Source organism: Halichoerus grypus, chromosome 5, assembly GCF_964656455.1.
Source record: "Halichoerus grypus chromosome 5, mHalGry1.hap1.1, whole genome shotgun sequence".
In the NCBI taxonomy this organism is placed as follows: Eukaryota; Metazoa; Chordata; class Mammalia; order Carnivora; family Phocidae; genus Halichoerus; species Halichoerus grypus.
Window position 1 is genome coordinate 58,977,581 of NC_135716.1, and position 17,954 is coordinate 58,995,534.

Consider the following 17,954-nt stretch of genomic DNA (forward strand, 5'->3'; position numbering starts at 1 on the left):
CCATGAACTACACACACACACACACACACACACACACACATACACACATGTACAAAATGCATTATGCTGAGGCAAAACTTGGGACATTCCTGAGAGACCAAGGAATCGTATTAATTTGAAGTCTTAAGGGAGCTGAGAAAGAATTTTGTCTTGGGTTCATTGGGGTAAAACTGAGACTAAGAGGTTTTCAAGGCTTATCCAGAATGACACATCTGGTAATTGCTGATCTGGAACCAGAGCCTTCATTTCCTGTGAAGCAAAATGGATTCAACCGACCTGGGCTCTTAGCTATTAGAGGCCGTGGAGCCCACTTTGGCAAGCGCTGTTATCGAGGCTCACCGACGTGTCTTAACTCCTTTGGATTTCAGTGTTTTCAGTTGAAAAAGCTGTAAGTGGCTTTCAACAAAGGTAGTCCTGACAATGCTTGGGGACGTTGGAAACGTGAGGGGGTGTTTCTGGATGCTGCAGTTAGGGGCAGGTGCCTACTGGCCTCTGTGAGGCTCCTAGAGTGGAGGTGTCCCCTCCCCACACTGGGAAATACTGGGCGACCCATTACCAGCCTAGGGCTCTTTTTTTGGTAACTCATTTCTGAACCCAGCTAACTATGCAAAGGGTGGCAGTCTCACTTAAATAGCTTTGCTTTCAGTTTGTCAAAAGTCACTTTTTTGGAATTCCCGTTTTGGCATATCTGCATTCTATCTTTAGTTCTTTAGATAGAAAAGTTTATGTTGGCTTCAAGTGGAAAATACTGTCATCTTTTGATGGTCAACATACAACTGGAAAAAAACCCAAAAAACAAAAAACCTAATTTCCAAATGTGGAGTGACACTTAAAAAAAAAAGTTTAGTTGTATGATCCAACCTTTGACATATTTTCAGGCTTTTAGGCTGTGGCAAAATTGGATATATAATTGGCAAAATTGCAAGCTTCAATTCCAAATTTGTCGGTATCTGGTCATTAAATCTTGCCTATTTTCATGATTTATAAAGAAAACCACAAGTGCCACAACTAAGCAGAAGCACAAAAGAAAAATGCACCCTATGAACTATATCACAATAAAAATACTGTATTCCTTTAAACAAATGTACTTTTAGAGCTTTATAACCCAAAGCAAGATATGTGAGATGGTTTAAGAAGAGGTTGCAATTTTGCAACAAGAAGTCTGTACAGCAACTCCAGGCAGTAGCTGCGAAGGAAGTATCTGTGTCTCAGAAACTTGTTTCCATATGTTCTTGACAATTTTGCATCCCGGGCCCCATTATTTACAAAGTTACGCATTTTGCAAGCTCAAAGCACCTTGGTCCTCCTAATTACCGAATGCATGCAATGACATTTCATCCTTTCATGTGCAAATTCTAAAATTCATTGTAACAGAAAAAAATTAAAAGTTGGAAATCTGTCTACAATTCGAAATGAAAGGATCAAAAATGTCAGACATTGCCGAATACTGGTTCCTAATAGAGCTCTCTTTATTTGTTCACTGTTCCTCAGTCATTTTTGTTTGTTACAAAATGCAGTCTTGACTCTTTATTTAAACAGTACTTAAACTAAACTGTTCATGCCATGCAAAAATAACATTTTATGCACTTTTTTTGTGGGGGGGGGCTTCCCATGTTTTTAGTTCACAGGCATTATTACCGCATTTTTAAGAAACGAGTTTTTATTATTATTATTTATTATTGCTTTTGTAACTAGTCACATGCTGGTTTCACGTGTGGGACAATAACCTGTGTCTCCTGGGTTGGAATGAATTTCTGGGGCAAACAAGTGGTTTTCCATCTTGCACCCTTCTTGACTATTGTCCTTTTTTACTTCCGCCACAGCATGGTAAATGTCTTGCCTACAGTTGTGACTTGGGTCCTGGGGGGAGGAAGAGCCCACACAGGCCTCCTCTCTCAAAGGGTCTCTTCCATCACTAGGCTTATCTGCAAAGCAGTTTGGGCTGGAGTCGGCCTGCTTGTCCTGCCTGGGCCCCTGCAGCTCTAAGAAGTCATCGTCGTCGCCAGTGTCTATTTCCGTGAAGCTCCTCCTCTCTCTTGTCGAGAAAGGAAAGAGTTTCTGCTTGGGAAACCGAGGGGTCAGCCCTTTGGAAGGTCCCTGACAGTGTGCGGAAACCTCGGTGCCCAGCAAGGCTCTGTCTCCCTGGGAGGGGGTTTCCTCGAGGAGGATGGTGCTGATGAGCTGCGGGGCGGTGAGTGAAAAGTCCGCTGTCGTGACCGGCAGTGGCCTGGCTGTGCTGGGCGGGGTCTGTGGGGCACTGCCTCTGTTTTCCTTAAAGTTCACTTTGAGCGATCTGGATTTTAGGGGGTTGCTGCCTTTCAGCGAACTCTTAGGGCTCTCGGAGGTACCGTCCGACGGCAAAGGGCCGTGGAGCCCACTTTGGCAAGCGCTGTTATCGAGGCTCACAGTTACGTCGACCGGAGCGTATTCCAGGATGGCATCCCTGGCCCCCGGCCCTTTCTCTCTGCTTAGTGTTAGAAACGGGGGCCCCCTGGCTCTTTGGCGCTCTTCGGTCGCCGTGAGGTCAGGTGGGAACTTCATCTGCAAGTGGGAGGCGGACAGCGGCGGCAGGGGCGACCGCTCGGTCTCCGTGAAGTCGGTGGCGCAGCTGGTGAAGCTGTCTATGCTGGACGTGCTCTTCATGTCCACGACGCCCTCGGTCTGTGCCACAGCCAGCTGCTCCTGCGGGCAGACCACTTCCTCCATCTCTATCTCCTCCTCGTACACCGACGGCCTCTCGGGCTGCTCCTGGCAGGCGGGGTTCGGCTGAGCGTGAGGCTGCGTCTTGGTGATCTCGTTGTACAGCATCTCCAGTTTCTGCGCGCTCAGGTGCTGCGGGCTGGAAGAAGTGTTGTTCAGCTGCTCGTGGGAGTCTTTTTGGCTAACCTCCTGGTACTTATTCTCGAAAGATTTGTTGGAGCTTGTTTCCGACAGAGCTTTCCTGGCCCACTTCCACCGGCTCGGGGACAGGTGATTATCGTCAGCCGAGTCCTTGGTACTGGCTGACTCTCCTGCCTTCTCCACGGCCACGTCTATCAGTTCCATGCTTCGGGCAAAGGCATCTTTTAAGTTCATAGAAACAATGCTTCCGTTCCTCTTGGCCCGCTCAAGGGCCTCTCTCCTTTTGATTGCCTTCTCCTGGCGTTTCTGCTCCTTGTAAAACTCAGAGAAATTATTCACGATGATTGGGATGGGAAGGGCAATAACCAGGACCCCGGCAATGCAGCAGAGGCCTCCCACGATTTTCCCTAATAATGTTTTCGGGTAAATGTCACCATAGCCCACGGTGGTCATGGTGATGGTGGCCCACCAGAACGACGCTGGGATACTGGTGAACTTGGTGGCATCTTCATCCTTCTCAGCAAAAAATACCAGGCTGGAAAATATCATTATCCCCATGGCCAGAAATAAGATCAGTAAGCCCAATTCGTTGTAACTCCGTCTGAGGGTGAACCCCAGGGACTGCAGGCCTGTGGAATGTCTGGCGAGCTTCAGGATCCTGAGGATGCGCATGATGCGGAAGATCTGAACCACACGCCTCACGTTCTGGAACTGCAGCACGCTCTTGTTGGACTCCGTGAGGAAGATGGTGACATAATATGGCAAGATGGCCAGCAAATCGATGACATTTAGTGGGCCTTTAAAGAACTTCCACTTATTTGGTGAGGACAGGAAGCGTAAAAGGTACTCCATGGTAAACCAAGCAATACACACAGCCTCCACATGTGCTAACTGGGGGTTGTCGTTGGGTTGTCCAAATTCATCCACTGCCTGCAGCTCCGGTAGAGTGTTGAGAGACAGAGCGATGGTGGAGAGCACGATGAACAGGATAGACACGATGGCCAAGATCTGGAAAAGAGAAGGATGTCCAAGTTAGCAAATCCTCTCCGTGGCTTAGGCAGCTGGGAGACATGTGGATTCCCTGTTCTCTCAATGATGTGAATTGCTCAAAGATATTCTAGGAAGTTCCACGGAACTTTACAGCCTAAAATTCCCTAACTAATGCAAACACATTCACTTTTTATGAGTTCATCTCATTTAGAAGCCCCGTGTAGTACCCATTTAAATTCCGGGGCCTGAACAATTTGAAAAAAAAAAAAAAAAAAAAAAAAAATCCATCCCTCACCCCTGCCTTTGTTCTTGTGCGAGTAACCACCCTTTGGAATCGCCTTGGGGAGCAATCTCCCTTCTCTTAGTTTTGTTATTTTTTTCTCTTAACCACCTGGTTTGTGTTTCTTGAAGTGAATCGCCTGACATGCCACATATGCTAGACAGAATTCATGGTTTCTAGGAGTTTTATTCTACAACTAAAACCACATATGCAGACCTACACACGAGAGATAATACAGCACTCGGTACAACCGTGCTTCTCGTACAACAAATACCATTTATACGGTAAGCACTGACGGCAGAACAAAATCAGGATAACTTCCAGCCTGGGATGTGGGGACCTCTGGTCAGCCCCATGTGGGAAAGGAAGATTAGAGCTAGCTGCATTCAGTCAAGGAAGGTTTCAGAAAGAGCTTGCTGACCATCCACGATGATTTTGGTGCAGAGCAGACATTTTAGGTGGAGGAAAAAGCACGATGTCAGAAGTGGCAGGAGAGAGGAAGAGCTCAGTGAGAAGTGAGAGGATGGGATGACAGGATTTTAGTCAGTCTGAGCTCTGAGCCTGGCTTTATTGTTTACAGTTTACAAATCTGTTAGAACAAAGACAATGGTCATAGCTGTTTCATGGTTGTTATCAAGATTAGATGACACACAAATATTGCTAAATAAATGAAAGGCACTTGTATTATTAGAGGCTGAAATGAACAGGACTTCAGTCTGGAAAGACAAAGGCCAAGAACAGGTATGTGGGACGTCTGTGAAGCCAGGCACCATACAGACATCCCAAGTAGGAATTTCTTTATAAGGCTGAGATTTTTAAGGCCGAGCATGAAGATGAAGGTTTGAGAGCAATGGGAGGAAGCATTTTTTTGCTTAGTAAAGACTGTGCATGTGGGACACACACTTCTTGGTGAAGTAGGAAGCCTCTCTTACCTAGATTAGGTCTGGCTTGGTTTCAAATGACCTTTGTCCATGATCTTGGGAGCTGTCATTGGTCTCAGTTATTATATGTAGCTCTGAGAAAAATATCCTGACAGTGACTATTTTTTTTTTAAGATTTTATTTCTTTATTCATGAGAGACAGAGAAAGAGAGAGAGAGGCAGAGGCAGAGGGAGAGGGAGAAGCAGGCTCTCCGCTGAGCAGGGAGCCCGATGCGGGACTCGATCCCAGGATCCGGGATCATGACCCGAGCCGAAGGCAGACGCTCAACCATCTGAGCCACCCAGGCGCCCCCTGACAGTGACTATTTAATTTAAAGATTAAGCATCCAGTAAATGTTTCAAAGGACAATGATTAAGGAGCTTGAGACCCCACAGCTCAGTAAACCTGAGATCATGAAAAAATTAGTTTGCCTCTAACTGACATCAGGACTTGTAAACGACAGTCTTCTGTTCTTTCTCCCTCTGTTTTCCTCTCTTTACTCTTGTAAATTTCTCTTCTTCTGGGTTACTCTCCTGACCCTTTCTCCTCATATTCCCCCTTTATTCCTTTCATTGTTTTTTGTTCTTGTTCTTCCAGCTTCCATCTCTTCCCTCAAATCTCTATTAAGTAAAATCACAGTATAACGTATTTCAGAGTGTGTTACAGATACTGAATAAAGATTTATGGTTCCTTGACTTACAGAACAGTATTTTACGATTAGTATTTTACATATTTTTCTTGAACAAAGCTAAGGAAGTACTTTTTACTTGAGTATACTTCAGGATTTCCTTGAAAAATGTGGATCAATGAATCACAGTAGAAAAAAGGTTCTCTTCATCCTATTCTAAAAGATTGTGGAGGCTGAAGTTAGAAGTCCTCTCAGAAGGTTTAGATAAATCCATGGATAATGGATTCAGAGGGTTTACTAAGGGCAAGTTGGGAATGTTCACCTCGAATCTCCACCCACAGAGGCCAATGGCAGGGTGACGCTGACAAAATTCTGCCACTACAACATTTCTTAGGAAGCACTGGTCAGGTCCCATCCGTTCTTATGCTCTTATGATGAGTAACCAGGTCCCTCTGTACTTTCTAGAAGGTCGTACTGTTGTATAACAGGTGGATAATATTAAGTGGGCATTTTAAGTGCTGGGATTTCTGCCATCATTCTTGTTCTGACAATCCATACTCTAGATTTTCCATATCTTATCTGTTCACCTGCCCATTTTGGATGCATCTTCCTGATGCTTATCACTTCAAAGAGCAAGGAGAGAAGTAGAAATACAAATGAAATCATTCTATTATCTTCCAACCCTCTTGGACAAAGAACAAAAGTGGATGGTCCAGGGTAGACCTTCAGTTTCCTTGACTCCCTAATCACAGCTAGACTGTAAGTCATTTGACTTTAGTAGCTAATTTTGGGAAATAATGAAACACTGAACAGTACTAATGTGGTCCATAGTCTAGTTGACCCCAACTTAACACATATGGTTACCTTTTATACCTGGAAATTCAGCACAGGCACAACATGATTTGGAGTACATTTTTTCCCCACCCCCCCCAAAGATTCATTTACTGAATTGGAGAGAGAGGGAGTGGGGCAAAGGGAGAGGAGAAAGAGGCCCAGGCAAATTCCAAGCAAAGCACAGAGCCTGATGCGGGGCTCAATGTGATGACCCTGAGATCATGACCCGAGCCAAGACTAAAAGTCGGATGCTTAACGACTGTGCCACCCAGATGCCCCTGGAGTACATTCTTGAAGGAAAACAATGATTACAGGAAAAAAACAAACACCCAAGCTCTTAGCAGCCCCCTATTCGTGTTAAAGAAGCCATAGGTACTGAAGTGCATTATTTTCTGTCTCATGTTCAAATTTAATCTGTCAAAAGCCATTTGCTCTCAGTTTATAAATAAGGCTTATTTTAAATATCTTGTGAAGCTTGGAGTTCTCCCAGAAAGACAGTGCTGTAGATAAATTACTCAATATATACCAAAGATGATGTGTAAGACAATAAACCAAATGGGAGTTTATTGTTTTATTGTAGAGTTTTAAAACAAAATAAATATATCGGGGCACCTGGGTGGCTCAGTCGGTTAAGCGTCTGCCTTCGGCTCAGGTCATGATCTCAGGGTCCTGGGATCGAGCCCCGCATTGGGCTCTCTGCTCAGTGGGAGGCCTGCTTCTCCTTCTCCCACTCCCCCTGCTTGTTTCTGCTCTCGCTAACTCTCTCTCTCTGTCAAATAAATAAATAAAATCTTAAAAAAAAATAAAACAAAATAAATATAATAAATGTGACATTTTGGTTTAAACTACAGGATATACTTCTAAACCTGGATATTTTTTAGTACAGCAAACCTTGTACTTAGGACGGCATTTAGGCTTTGCCTCTTTTATCCTAACTACACAAGCATTAGATTTTTAATGCCCATTACCTCTAGAACTGGCCTCCAGAGCTGGCTACATCCCTCAGCTCTAGCAAGGAGACTTAGGTCTGCACATGGCAAATGAAGTGGACATGCAGAACTTGCAAACAAATTATCTGTGTGAGATTGGCCAAGTCCCCTGGAGATTTGGATTAGATCATCTCCATAGCCCCTCTCACCTCTCACATGTGATCATTCTCTTTCTAAACCACCACTATTTTGCTAATTCCCATCATGTCTGCAAACCAAACCAAGGACAAGTCACAACTGATCTTATCATTTGGCTGAATGGCCAAGATAAACTTTTGTTGCTGAAGAAATGAAAAGTCAAATGAGAAGACTTTGAAAGCTATTGCACTGTTATATTCCAAGCATTTAGTTACTGAGAATAGACATTCTTTCTGGATAAAACTTTCCTTTTAAATCACCTGGATAACGATTTTAATTCTTCACATAAACACAGAAATTCACAGGATCACATGGAGTTAAGATTGGGACTCCTCTCACTTGCATTAATAGGTACCAAAAATTGGTTGCATTGATATCTGTTTGTGAGAGGAAGTAAGGCAGTTGGAGACTTGCCTCAATTATAACAACTTGTTCATGTCGTATCCTCTGAAGGGATATAATGGTATTAATGGGTGTTTTGTGGTGGAACGAACACAGGACAGGGAATGAAAACACATGCTGGAAACCTTTGTGGGCTACTTAGACAAGCCAGTTCCCTCTCTGAGCTTCTGTTCCCTTACCTGCAAAATGAGGTGCCCCACATTTGCTTTGCCTGCCTCACAGGGTTGTTAAGGATCAAACTAGATCATGCACATGAAGCATCCCATAAAATGTAAAGTAGGATAGAAATGCGGGAGATGTGTCTGGACAAAGCATTTGGCCAGGGTCAAGGGGAATAGAAAATACTTAGACTGTTTATCCCCCTTTTAGATACAATTTCATATCTGTTTTAAAGTCACTGACATTCAACACTCCACAAAAACACATGGAAACTTCTGTGCCTTGCATTGAAGGTCAGTGCAGGTACATTCTCTCTCTTCCCTCTTCCCTAACCCCTCCTTCCTTCCTTCACAAATATATGCTGAAAGGTGAAAGTGAGTTACAAGCTCTTAACTACATAGCATTCCTGCTTTCTCTTCCTAGTGGGATATAACACATTAGACAAACAAAAAACCTGATCAGCAATAGAAAACGACATGGAGAACGTGATGATAAGAATTTTCAGGACAGAACCAGCTTATTTAAATTGACAGGAAGGAAAAGCCCTGTGACAAACATTATTAGGAGCATGAATAAATTTCTGCTTCCACAAAAAGGACAAAGCATGAGCATATAAGCCGAACTTTAAACCATTTGTCGAGGGAAGAGGCTAGAAGTTCATTGGAATATCATGATTTTCACCCACCAATCTTCTCTTCCTAGTTATTTCTCAGGACGATATTAACCATAGCAAACCAGAAAGGAAATCCTTTGCTCTTTGATCTAAGTTTGCAGTTCTAGCTTTCATATTCCTAGAACACATGGTACTCTCCTCTATGCTGGTGGCTTTAGTTCTTTCTTCTCCAGAATGTTCCCCTGGCCCACCCAGGACAAAAGGGAGTCTGTTCTTAAGTACACGCAGCTGATTGGCACACACAAGCATGAAGCCCTTACGTGCTAACACCACACGACACATTGCAAAGAAGGAGCATCACTGAAAGGTTCAGTTGTTCAGCTGTTTGTCAATTATTTTGGCCCCGTGGATAACAGGGACCCAGGAATTCAATCCTCCCCCACCCCCATTTGTATGCTGTTGAATGAGGGGTTTGAAAACACTTAGTCATCCATGCCCAAGCTGAGGTCAGCTGTCCACCTGCATAAAGCCTTTCATTTGGGGTAGGGTGTGAGAAACCATCTAGTTCCACATACTATCAAATTCTTCTTTCAGTTTTTTATTCTCACATACAAAACCACTTCTTTGAGAGAAGAGTTTTTGGTTATCTTACGATTAAAGATACTGATTTGATAGTCTCTTGGTATCTCCTGGAATAAGCTTTGTTTCACTACCCATGATACATTTCTGTATTTTAAAAGGTTAGACCTTAGGAGGCAAGTTATTAGGTAGGAGGCTAGGGAAGGAAACTTTAATATTCTTCACCGTGACTCTTCAAAGAAAGGAGCAACAGTGAGATGGAGATAACCTTTCATCTTACACACACACCAATGATTGGGTAACCTCTTTTTGGTCATTTTTCATAGAATTTCTTATAATGCCTAATAGCACCCAGAAGAATCAGACAGGTTCTTAGCCACATTCCATCACTTCCTTGTGGCTCAAAGTCAACCTAAAAGCTTTAACCAGCAATAGAACTTTTTTAACAAAAGAAATTCATGTTACAAATAGACCATTTTATGATAACAGACCAGCTTCACAAGTTCAGCAACATAACCTTTTCCTAGGTTTAAGCTCTCCTTTTTACTAATCCTTTCTTTTTTCATTATGCTGAGTAGACTGTTGTTTTCTTTTTTAACCTCATTCTTTAAGAAGCCTGCTTGAGACTATATATTAGCTTTGGACTTCACCTTCACAGAAGGATACATTTTCGTAAAGAAAAGTGCTGTATTTTTTCTGTGTCACTTTTTTTTTTTTTTTGCTGAGTCTATTAGCTCTTAATTCAACCAGTCAATGAAGTGATAGTTTCATGTATAGATCAGAGTAGATTCAGGTTTGTGCAACAAAATGTTAAGCCACCGAGAAGAATTAATCACGTGGGTTATCCATTAAAAAACACATACAAGAAAAACAAGTATCATTTGACCTCACTTGTATGTGGAATCTAAAACACAAGCAAAACTAAAAAACCCTCATAGATACAGAGAACAGACCCGTGGTTGCGAGAGGAGAAGAAATGGGTGACGGTGGTTAGAGGATACAAACTTCCAGTTAGAAAATAAGGCATGGGGATGTAATGTACAGCGGGGTGACCATAGCTAATGAACCTGTGGGGCATATTTGCTATATGGCATAGTTGCTGAGGGAGGAGATCTTAAAAGTTCTCATCACAAGAAAACTATTTTTTTGTAACTATGTGTGATGACAGATGTTAACTAGACTTACTGTGGTGATCATTTCACAGTGTATACAAATATCGAATCATTATGTCTTACACCTGAAACTAATAGAACGTTAAATGTCAATTATACCTCAATTTAAAAAATTACACACATATGCATACACATGAACACGCATATATACGTACATACATATAAACACATGCACACACACATTACCATTTCATGTAATCAAAACTCAAGCATCACAGAAAAGAAGTAAAAGTCATAAAAGTGTAAACTTAAGAATGCTACATATTCCATTTAAAATGTTTATTTACAAATGTAATTTGTTAAAATACCATATCCATATAAATACACATCTTAGAGATGTGCAGACTAGAACAAAATAGATGGAAATAAGCCTCCCTCCATTTTTTCCTTCTTATCAACTCTCTAGTTCTTTGTAAAAATAATTCATGAAAACCTGAGGGAGAAAAAACAGATTGAACACTTAGAGTGTTTTGAACACTAGAGTATTTACAGTTGTATCCAGATTCTGTAACATTCTTCCTTTTCTTGTTGGAAAAATGGTTTTTTTGCTCTAAGGACAATTTTTTTTAAAGATTTTATTTATTTATTTTAGAGAGAGAGCACACAAGTGAGTGCAGGGAGGAACACGGGGAAGGGCGAAGGAGAGGGGAAAAAGAATCTGAAGCAGACTCCATGCTCAGTACGGAGCCAGACCCGGGGCTGGATCTCACGACTGGGAGATCATGACCTGAGCCAAAACCAAGAGTTGGACACTTAACCGACTGTGCCACCCAGTCGCCCCTCTAAGGATAATTCTAATCATAAATCTTCTCTTTGAGAGGGAAGCCTTAAAGGATGAGTAGAAGTTGCCATGCAGAAAAGGGCATAAAGGGTACTACAGGTCAAGAGGACTAGGTGGGCAAAGGCTTTGAAACCCAAAACATATGGTTTGCTCAGAAAGTTCCAAGTAATTTTGTATGGCTGGGAACATCTATAAGAAGGCATGGCATGGAGGAGTCCATCGTGATTTCAGGGCTGCTATGTATAAGGGTGTAGGCTGTGTACTTGTCATGTGAGTGGAGCCTCCATCATTTGTGCAGTGTGCTACTTGCACAACCTTCCCACAATGCTGATTTCAGGGAACTGAGTAGTATAGTGGGACTGGATGCAGGTGGAGGCATAGAGATGAGTGGGGGTGGGTGCTTCTGGGAAGTTAGGCAATGGACAAATTCTGAAGGGCACTCGATGCATTGATGAAGAGTTTGGTGAGCCTCCCCCAAAGACCAGTTTTCTTCCAAGTGTGGTTCCCAGACCAGCAGCATCAGCATTTTGTGGTAACTTGTTAGAACTGAAAATTCTCAGGCCCCACTCCATATTTACTGAATCAGAAACTCTGGGGAAAGGCCCAGAAATCTGTGTTTTGGCAAGTCCTCCAGGTAATTCTGATGCTTGCTAAAGCTTGAGGACACTGCAATAAGGAGTAGAAACAAAACCAACCAACCAACAAACAAACAAAAATTTAAGCAAGAGAACAGCATGCTCAGATTTGCATTTTAGAGAGATCACTAATTACAGTGTGTGGGGCTGATTGGGGTAGGAGAGCAACTGAAGACAAGAGGAGAAGTTTCTATTGCAGTGGTATCGGGAAAGGGGTTCAAGAAGGAAGAACGGCACCAAATTATTTATAAAGTGGAATCTCAGCCTCACTAGCCATGAAGATGGCGAGTCTAGGAACCGCCCCTCACCCCGTGTTTATGACTAAGTTTACCAGGAAGACAGCCGCCCGGACGAATCTCTGTGAGTATCTCATGTGGGTGGAAAACTCAGAGGGATCCTTGCCTTAAATCACCCCTTTCTTTGAAAATAGTATTTCTTCATATAAAAAAAAATTCCAATAAGCACTTCAGGGTTTGGAATAGAAAGAGAAAAATTTCTCTCAGAGTTAAACAACAGTTTATCGGTACATGAAAACATGAGACACACACTATTATTTGCCAGAGCTATTTTCTCTTATAAAATTTTACCTCAAGTGTACATTCTGAAGTCACATTGGGCAAAGACTAGCGGGGGCACCCATTTAGACTAGCTGTTCCCTGAAAGTACACTCATTTGTTGAACTATTTCTCACCTACTCCGACTTCCCATTTCTGCAAGGAAGTCTTCTAGATTTCCAGAATTCAAGTGCCATCAAAACCTGGCTTTGTTCCTTGGACACCTCATTGGCCTCATCAGCTCATCAATCACCAGGAACAGAGAAATTCAAGGATTTATTTCTACCATTATCTCCATACCTAAAGACTGTGTTCCAGGAGTTTCAGAAAAAAAAAACCAAAAACAAAAACCCAAAAGCCATAATGTAATCATTATTTTTCCTTTTAATGCAGCTCTGCAGTAAGCCTCTTCTGAAAAGTACTTCTGGGTCAGCATCATTAAGACCACATTACAGAATGCCAGAAAACCGAAGACATATGAGGGCCACGCTGAAATGGAGGAGCTCTGCCAAAGGAACCGTAGGAGGGAGGCCCATCCAGCCAGGCCTGCAGAAAACTTGCATGGTTTGCTTTACATCTGCTCCTGGGGGGAGACTGCTGAGTGGTCCCAGGGCCTGCGAGCTGTAGCCGCTCCCTGATGCTTCCCTTGCACAGTGACAGGTGTTCTTCATGGCACGAAGCTGAGCCTCACAACCAAGGGCCTTTATTTGAATTCTGTTTGGTTTGTTTTGCAAGCAGCGATCGTGGAATGCGGTGAATGGGCTCAAACAACATCTGTACTTATTGGGAACTGAGGAGGTGTTTATTGGGCAGAGGGTCCTGCTTTTTATAGCTGTCTGATGTGGTCATTTCCTACCATCACACAGACAACATTCTGTTCTCTGTACAGAGTCGCTCCTGGGTCCTATCAGGAGCCTTGTCAAAACGCGATCCTTGAACCAGCAGGATCACCTGGGAGCTTACTGGAAATGCAGAATCTCAGGTCCCATCCTGGGCCTGCTGAATCAGAATCTGTTTTTGCAAGATTCCCAAAGGATTCATAGGCACATTTAAATTTGAGGAGCTCTGACCGAAGGCACAAAAGCATGCCATTTAGAAAATCAGCTTCGGAGGCTCTTCTACAGATTTTTAAAGTAGATCTCCGTTCTGGAAATGGGAGTGGGTTGTTAGGCCCTGCGGGGCAGTTCGACACTGTTTAGAGGTTCTGGGGTGGGTGGGCGTAGTTACCAGGTGATGTTAACGTGGTCTCCAATTCCTCCCTGACCTCCCGCCTAGCCTGCAGTTGACAGCCGCTGCTTCAAACACTTTCACATGAGACACTTGAGCTTGACGGTAGAAAGAATGCAGGGTTAGGAGTCAGAGGACCTGACCTTCTCCCTGGGTCTGCATTACTAAATTAACCACATGACCCGAGTGCAGACCGGAGCCACCGGCTCTCCTCGCGTAGTCTGGGGCTACGTGTGCCAGTTTCATCTGCATTACTGGGTTGCAGAGATCATGACATTATACAGTGCACGTGAGAGTATTCTGGAGCTTACACAATTCCATGGAAATGCCAGTATGTTTACACTAACCAAATACATTTTTTTCCTAGGGACTCCAGGCTTTGGGGCAGAATTATTAGCTGGTCTTTATTGCTAGAGGTAGAAGAATTTTATTCTTACAACTTCCTGTTTGAAGTTAGCACACTCTTCCCTCTGCAGTTGCCACTGAGCTCATTTCTGTGGATGCTGCCCATTGATTTCGGTAAGTCTGGCAGAGAGAAACGCCTGGTCCTTTTGGAAAGTCGGCATACTGGATTGAATCGTGCCCTCCTAAATTCATGTACATCCAGAACCTCAGAATGTGACCTTATTTGCAGATGTAATTATTTAAGATGCAGTCATATTCAATTAGAGTGGGCCCTAAATCCAATGACTGTTATCCTTCTAAAGAGGCCAGGAGAGATAGGGAAAGACGCACAAAGGGAAGATGGCTATGTGGCAGTGGAGGCAGGAATCGGAGTGGTCCAGCCATAAGCCAAGGAAGGAATCCCAGGAATGGAGAGCAACCACCAGAAGCTAGGTCAAGGCAGGGAAGGAATCCCCGGGAGAGCCTCTGGAGGCAGCGGGGCCCTGCGGCCACCTTGACTGCAGACCTCTAGCCTCCAGAGCCGTGAGAGAACACATTTCTGTTGTTTTGAGCCATCCAGTTTGTGATATTTTGCCGCAGAAGCTCTCGGAAACCAATACAGTCAGGTCATATTCTTCAGTGAGAGGGTCCCATCTTTAGTGTTAGAGCTGAGAACACACAAAGCCATTCCATCCTTTTCCTTCGAAAGTGGATTTAATGTTATTTGCGAAGGGGAGGACAATCAAAGAGGTTTGGAACCTTCGTCAGCAGGAAAAACAGTTTAATTGGGAGAAACTAAGTTGTATTTACTGTTGGAAGTAAATAGCTAGGATTTGTTAAGTAGGTAATTAACACCTGCATTGTAATTGGAAGCCTGGAACAAGTTAGAACATGTGGGTCCAGAGGCTGTGGAAGTCACTTACAATAGCAGGATGCAGGAGAAAGATAAGTAAGGAAATACTACAAAATAACAGTGGTAAAGTAGGCAACAAGATATTTCTCTGATCTTAGGAAATTTAAAAACCCAATTTCAAAACACTTTCTGTAGCGTTGGTTTGAAAGTTAAAAGTGTTGGGGAATTCTCATGCTGTTGTCTAGCTAAACCAATTTTTACATAAAAAGCACCAGTAAGTGTACTGTGTATCCCTGTCTCTCTGTAAGCAGGTCCTTGAAAACAGTTAACTGTGTACAGCACCTTTTAAAAATTACTTACGTATGTATGTGTGTATTTATTTATTTAAAGTAAACTCTATCCCTAATGTGGGTAATGTGGGGCTCTAACTCATGACCCTGAGATCAAGAGCCACATGCTGTACTGACTGAGCCAGCGACGGGCCCATGTAGAGGTCTTTTGAATAGCATTTTTCAAACTGTGGGTAGCAATCCCTTTGTGGATCATAAATCAGTTCTGAGGGTCATAACCAGCATTTAAAAAAAAGATTTAGTTATTTGAGAGAGAGAGAGAGAGAGAAAGCACTAGCAGGAAGGACAGAGGGAGAGGGAGAGAGAGTTACAAGCAGACTCTGCGCTAAGCGAGACGCGGGGCTCCGTCCCACGACCCTGAGATCATGACCTGAGCCGAAACCAAGAGTCCGCCGCTCCACCAACTGTGCCACCCAGGCATCAGAGAATATCAGGGAGGGTGAGGAATGTTTGGTTGAGTGTTTGTTGAACCATAATTCCTACCCCTAAATAATGGTAACAATAATAGGTATTAAATTATACTTATTATTTTATTTTGATGATCTATATAGAGATAATGTGATCCTAATGTTTCCTAAGCTGAGTTTTAGATAATTTCTATCAATGGGAGAGAAGGAAAGCTACCCCCCCAAAAGGACAAACTCTTAGTCTTTCAATACTACTCTGACTTAGGACTTGGACAACTTATCTACCTATATATAGCTTCTGTGGCATATTCATATTGGCCCTTTCTTAGTTCTGACATTTAGAGTTCTGAACTTTTATTTACTACTTTTTGTGCTTCTTTTGTTATTTGGGTTTTAAATGGATCCAAGGAGTTTACTTCATGATATTTTCTATGATAAAGCTGGAGTGATAAATTTTCATTAATAACTAGCAAATCTATTTTGCAAACCTTTGTTATAAAATTCATAAGGTTATATACCTTTGTTGTAAGGAAGCGTCCTATATTAACTCATGCCTGACCATTACTGCCATTTTAGGACTTTTAAAAATTAACCTCTGAATTAAAGAATTCAAAATTGAATAGAAGTTGACATTATTGATATAGGCCATTGATTGATATTGGTTTCTAAATACCACGTGGGTTTTTCAGTTATATGATTTGTCTCAAAATAAGATAAAAGACCCGATTTTTGATTAGGTAAGTGTTTATCCTATAAGAGTTATGTATGACTTAAATAGTAACATTAAAATAATTGATTCCATCATTTTAAACTATAATCTTAGCTTTTGGTCATGTTTTGGATTCAAATCACAGTTCTGTCACTCATACAATGATGAGGCATCTATACTTCAGGTAAAAGAGCTGATAAGATCAAGATTAGAGCTTAAATATATGTAGCATCTAGTAGGTGCTTATTTAACAGTGGCTAATGTTATTGTACATATTCAACAAATAGTTTTCACAGATGAAGACTTATGTCTACACTGATTCCTGGTTAGGATTGCAAAATTCAACCACCCAGATATTTAGTCTACATATAAAAATATACTGATTATATGATGACAAGTGTTCAGATCTGTTTCATATATAGCCTAAACATCCTTATGTCTGAATTTCTTACTTTTTAGGTAGAAGTTTGTCAGTTGTTGACTTATACATAGTCACCCTGTCAAGCCCTCTGGCCATGCCTCCTTTCTTACAGCTCGTAAAATAGTCACCAGCTGCAAAGAGAGGTGGAGGGTCAGGTCTGAAGGCTACCACACATCCCTTTCCTTCTCATGGCAGGAAGCAATGTCTGCTCAGAAGCTTATGTTCTGTGTGGTATACAACTATTTTGAATCAGGCTCAGTTTAAACACTATGTCTTCTAAAATAATTGTTCTTGATCTCCATATTGAGAATCACTTTCTTCTTTGGTTTTCAAAATGGGTTTTCTGGAGATTTGGGGTTCTATGGATATGCTTAGAGGGCCACTGTGGAAAGAAGAGTTAGTGGACAGGGCCATGGGAACTCCATCTTGGCTGCTAATCAGGCGGTGCTGTCCTTCCCTGTGGTGCTGAAGACACATAAATACGTGAAGAGGTGGACATTCTTCACAGAAGCACTTTCATCTCTGTAACATATGTACACATACAAACACATGCCTGTATATACATGAACAGCTGTCTTGCTCCTTTGGAGATGACAATACTGACAAATATTGCCTCCTGTGTTTGAGAATATGCTGGAAAAGACCTCTGTCTTTTCCCCACTATTTACTCACAAATAAATGGCTATTTTATTTGTGGCCACAGCTGTCGTTTGCAGAGTTGATTATTGAGCACAGCTTTGTCTTTTAGACTTCTAGGTCTTCTAAGTGCCAGGCCAGTTTTATATATGCCAAAAAGCTAAAATCTGACCTCCCCAAACAGGCAGAGGGCATGACTAAACCCATTATACTAAGACAACACATAAAACTGCAATCCAGTGCGGCCTGGCTGTTACCGACCAGAATGGCCTCTAGGAGGCTGAGAGGTTTGGGCTCCAGGACAGAAAGAATCATCGGTTTTCTCATGGTATCAGAGCACTATTTTATGGTTTGGGATCATTTAGATAAACATAATAAAATATACAACATTCATTTTGTCACATTATTTACAAATTGGTTTAGAATTCCTTAAAAAGCATTTTCTAGGATT

At 42.3% G+C, this 17,954-nt stretch overlaps 1 protein-coding gene across 2 annotated transcripts in view; it reads right to left on the reverse strand.

Moving 5' to 3' along the window:
* Positions 1-341: 341 nt before the first annotated feature.
* Positions 342-17,954, reverse strand: part of KCNB2 (potassium voltage-gated channel subfamily B member 2) — a 395,791-nt gene continuing 378,178 nt past the window's right edge. For both annotated transcript variants that reach the window (XM_078072304.1, XM_078072303.1), the window contains exon 3: positions 342-3,849. In XM_078072304.1, the coding sequence (XP_077928430.1) occupies positions 1,696-3,849 (2,154 nt within the window). In that variant the 3' untranslated portion in view covers positions 342-1,695. The remainder of the gene's footprint in view (positions 3,850-17,954) is intronic.